General features: G+C 36.1%; 1 protein-coding gene across 2 annotated transcripts in view; it reads left to right on the forward strand.

The window, feature by feature from the left end:
- Window positions 1–5322, forward strand: part of LOC113829475 (attractin-like protein 1) — a gene marked incomplete in the record, with an annotated part of 34474 nt that overhangs the window by 11937 nt on the left and 17215 nt on the right. For both annotated transcript variants that reach the window (XM_070130496.1, XM_070130497.1), the window contains 1 exon segment: window positions 1–37. This exon segment is cut by the window's left edge and continues 164 nt beyond it. In XM_070130496.1, coding sequence (XP_069986597.1) covers window positions 1–37 — 37 coding nt within the window.

Consider the following 5322-nt stretch of genomic DNA (forward strand, 5'->3'; position numbering starts at 1 on the left):
GTGATAGCATATATGATCCCCTCCTTGCTGCCTTCAGGTGAGTGTGGACCTTTCTTGTGGTTTGTTTTAATTCTTGTATCTTTGAAGTTTTTCTTTTTTATCATTGTTGTTATTGCTGTTGTCATCATCAGCATTATTGTTATTGAAATTATTTTTGTTAGCTATTATTTTTGTTTTTATAGTTATTAGCTTTGTTGTTATGGTTGTTATTGTTATTAATCGACTGTCATTATTTGTATTAGGAATTACTGTTTTGTCATATGTTTTGTTTGAAATATCCTTATCATTCAGAATGATACAATCATAAACAAAAGTCCACTTACATGCTATGTCTGGCAAGTTTTTAGACATTATATCCTGAGTAAAAGTTGATACTTGTGTAATACTTTTGCTCATCCCTCTTTCCTCCCATCCTCCCACCAGTTCTGCCAGCATTTCTAAAGAGAATGCAAAGGAATCTTATTGCAAGAACACATAGCATACTTGCAAGTAGGGTATTTCTCACTTATGTAGGATATTTTTTGTTGGAAATGACAAGTAATTGGCACACCTGCATGAAACTAGTCATAGCTCCAATGCAGTTATAGAACTCTGGGAAAGGTTTGTAGGGTGTAGAGCATCACTGCCTCTCTCTCATTCATCTTTCTCTTTCTGTCCCACTTCTAAGCCATTTCCTTCCCCCTCAGAGTCAGATGCTAGAGAGATGTGAAGTCTGGTAGGCCCTACACATGGCTGACCCAGTGGGGGCTGTAGGGCTGAGTGTCTGTGAGGGACCGAGAATTGTAAAAGTGCCATGGAAGCCTGTGTTATGTCTCCTGATTTTTACATCTGAGTCCATAGTCTTAAGCAAGAGTCATGTGATCTGCTACATAACAAGTTAGGAAACAAGAGGTTAGCTGGACATTGTAAGCTACAGGATAACATCTAGGTGACAGTTACTCTTTACTCCCAAGAGCGGGTGCCCTCAGTTATGGAACAGAGGAATTGAAGATCAAGCATAAACACTCGGGAAAGGGTTGTGGGCTCTAGGAGTTACAGCTGACATGATGGGATTTGGGGGTAATGGGATCATAGATTGCCTTCATGTGTAATTAAATGTATGAGATGCATCTGTGTATAGTAGTATTATTTGAAAAAGTGAGAAGGGTACATGTATTAGCACAAGTGTTTTCTCACTCTCTCTTCTTTCTTTTTCTTTCTTTTACTTTGTGAAGGTGCAACAGGTGCATGATTATATTGGCCATTTATTACAATAAGGGACATAGAAAAGAATAACCTGGATATGAGTTTGATGCACCAACTCCTCAACTATCATGCCTATTTGATTGTGCAGCTGTAACCTTTAGCAGTATTGTGAGGACAAATAGGGAATAAAAGAACAAAATAAAAACTGATTTTACTGAAATATTAAGCAACCAAAATGACTGTAAGGTTGAATGGAGACATGATTGGGATCAGAGGTTTGCCTAATGGCTAGCAAAGGGACTCACTAGTTGCACCTCACCTATGACAGTAGCTGTCATTTCTTCATACACAGACATGGTAGGGATTGTCAACAAGACAGAGCAAATCTTATATATAGAGAATCCATATTAGAGGTTCCAGGCCACTCCTTTCTTGCACTTTCCCCTGATAGTGTGTTTTGTGCTTATATTTACCATTTAAGATGACATTTTTGATAATTATTTCTAAGATGGTAATGGAAAAAAATGAGAAGTGCTTTATCCATACCAATTTCACTTTTTTATTTATTATTATTATTTTTTTCAATCAGGGTGTCATTCCATACTCATTTGAAGGACCTTCTTATGCCATAGCTATCAGAGTTGTGCATTGGACATGGTTAGAATGGCAACCAATCAGTTTTTATTTATTGAAGTGTGCTTTTAGACATGAGCCAATTAGCTATTTTCTCAAGTCTTGCAGACAGCAGAGAGCAATGCTTTGGATTTGTGATTTTTGGTTTTTACTTTATTTCCTCTGCTGCGGGTAGAGACAATGTTACAGACACTTTATTTCAATAGGCACTTTCTTGTTCTTAATCTCCTAATGTCAAATTATTTCTTTATTGATGTCATGGTGAACTGGGTTGAAATGCTAGGTAACATTTATCTATGTTGTATGTAATGAACCTTCTCAAATGTATGAATGCTAATTGGTTGCTCACTTTTTAGCCCTGACTTCAGCCTCTTGAAATTAAGCCTAAGGCCTCTATTAAGTCTCATTTCATAAAAAAAACTGTACATGTCACAGTAAAAAGTGGAGATAGTGGATAAATCTCTGTTTCCCATACTTCTGATTTTTCACTTGAGTGTGTGAAACCTGATGCATTGTATAGCATGGGGGGATGCTGGTGTGAGTAGGTTAAACAGCTGAGCAAGTGGTTTTGAGAACTCTCTAGAACATCTTTTTATCTTATTTTATCTGGACCTACAGATGAAGTCCTTGAGGATTCTTTTGACAATTGTCTTTTTTTTATGGTCAGTTTAGCCAGTGTTATTATTGGCCGCTTCTATCAGGTTCTGCTACAGAACTTGACAAAGTTCTTTGCCAGTACTTCTAACTTTAATTGTATAAGATGTGCCTTAGTAACATATTCTGTGATCAAAATGAGATAATTCTTCTCTAATTTCTTGTATCTCTCTGACTACAGGATTTCTTCTATATATAACTGCAAAAGGGTACAGAGGGTATGCAGGTGACAATGTATGTGCCATGCCATACATGATTAGAACTCTTATTCTATATTTACTATATTTCTGGGAGCAACACCAAAATGCATTTGTACAGATAGTTCAGGAAGATGAGGGAAATCAAGGGTATTTGCAAGGGATGAACATGCCATTCATGAGGAGAGTTTTTCTAAAGTAAGACAGTGGAAAAAAATGCAGAAAACAACCTACCACTTTTGTGGGGGTGTCAATCAGTTTAGCTCAGATTGACCCTCAAAATTACAAATAAAATTGATCAATCTATACTGCAATCCACGGGTTAAACTTCTTCTACCCAAAGTGGTTTAGCTATTTAGTACCAATTCAGTTTTAAGAGAAGTTGGAAGTAGAGCAAGCAATCATGTGACAGATGACTAAGAGTTAAACCTGTTGTTTGATTTTCAGGAGTTTTAGAAATTCAAAGTAACCTCTGTATGTGCAGTCTTAATCATAAATTGGCTAGCTATATTTCTATGTTTTTGTATTTTGATAAACAAACTTGTTATGGATCTGAAAGCATTAGACAATTAAAAGCTTTGTCTTTTGATAACATTTGATAATGGTAAGAAAAATAATTTTTGGCGAGAGAATTTGTATTTCAATCATAAATGGCTTTACTTACTAAACTTACTAAAGTTCTAATTGTATGACTGAAACATCTCTTATCTTTTGATAAATGAATCTGTAAAAAAGTAAAGATTTCATGGTGTAGGGGGAAAATGATTAGAGCAAGTGATTACTGATGGTACAAGAAACCTCAGGTAAGAGATTATTTATGTCCCTTCTAATGAATGTTATTTTTAGACTGTCAGTGCGAAGGCTAATGGACAAAAATACCTATGACGCAGTTACTAAAGGCAGCTGAGGTATCCAGATGGAAGAGGCTTTAGTGTCTGCCATTGTATGGTACCAAACTAGCTAAACTTTTTCTTTTTTGTGTACATGTGTCTGTTTGCCACTGTTCCAAGGACCCTTTTTTTTTTTGGGGGGGGGCAACTTTTTATGCTGCAGGTTGTTATAGGTTGCTAGGTTGTGTTTGAGATTAAGCCTTGTCATTTCTCTTACCCCCCCCCCCCCCCCCCCCCCCGCGCCTCCCCCCCCCTTTCCCCTTTCTCTCTCTCTCCTCCTCTCTCTCTCTCTCTCTCTCTCTCTCTCTCTCTCTCTCTCTCTCTCTCTCTCTCTCTCTCTCTCTCTCTCTCTCTTCCTCTCTCTCTCTCTCTCTCTCTCTCTCTCTCTCCCTCCCTCTCTCTCTCTCTCTCTCTCTCTCTCTCTCTCTCTCTCCCTCTCTCTCTCTCTCTTTCTCTCTTTTTCACTTCCTACATATTTTTAGTTATACTGTACATATGCAGTCTTGTATGTACACAGACCTGCATACCCTTGGACATACATTTAGCTCCACAGACAAACATAAGCCATAAATACTCACAGGAGAGAGATAATTCTGGAATTATATTGATGCGCTGAAGCCATGCAGGGGATTGTTATTTGCCATTTATGTCAGAAGCTCAAAAGGAGACTCTTCAGTATTATTGTACAAGATTATTCTTACTGATTATTCTTTCCAACAATACACAATCTCTGTTTCTCTCCCCCTTTGCTGTTTGGTCCATGTCCCATTTTTTTCTTTCTGTCTTTCATTTTCTTTTTCTGTTTTGATTTTGGATAAAAGTTCTCCGGTGATATGCACAAGCTTATTATCTGGCACATCAATCATCATCATCATCAGTCATCATCATCGTCATCATCATCATCATTGTCTTCATCATCATAATAGTAATCATTAATTAGAAGGGGTGAGGATTTTTTTTTCTTTTTTTCTTATTTAATTATCTATCTTTACCTATTTGTTTATTTGTATCTAGTTTATTATTTTTACCCATTTGATTGTTTAGTGACCTGTTTAATAAATTATTTTATGTATTTGCTTATTTGTTTTCAGATTTTCATAATTTGTTTTTACCTTTTTTCTTTCATTATCACATTCTTTTCTCTTTTCTTTCTTTTTCTTTTATATAATTCATTATTTTTACAGTGCTATTATTTATTTTCACACCAGTGATTTATTTTCACCAGATCATTTATTTATTTTCACCTGTTCAGTTATTTGATTCAACCCATTTATCTATTCATGTATGTATTATGGTTACTGTTTCATTCCATGATATTCCCATTATATGTCTGACGTGCTCTTCACTTGGCTTTCAGTGGCATGGTTGTTCAGGATGACTACCAAGTACCATACATACCTGAGGTGGTAGCCAAGTCGGGCTATGCACTGCTATACTTTTATTCAGATGCAGCTTACAGTCTATCAGGATTCTCAATATCTTATAGGTAAGTTGTAGGTACAGGAGGCAAGTTACTATGTCTTGATGTCTTTTTTTGTTTACCTTCTAAGGGACGGCAGTGCAGTTTGATATTTTGTGTCCACACAGAACAGAAAAGAAACCTTCCTAATTTTTTTCTTAATTTCTTTGTACTTTAACCCTTTGACTTTGATGCACTCACAGAAATAAGTAAAGAAATATAATGATGATAATAAAAAATAATGAATAAAAAGAATAAACAAGTATTATCATTGTATCCAGAGGTGTTCATTAGCCCAACATCA

This window comes from Penaeus vannamei, chromosome 15 (genome assembly GCF_042767895.1).
Source record: "Penaeus vannamei isolate JL-2024 chromosome 15, ASM4276789v1, whole genome shotgun sequence".
In the NCBI taxonomy this organism is placed as follows: Eukaryota; Metazoa; Arthropoda; class Malacostraca; order Decapoda; family Penaeidae; genus Penaeus; species Penaeus vannamei.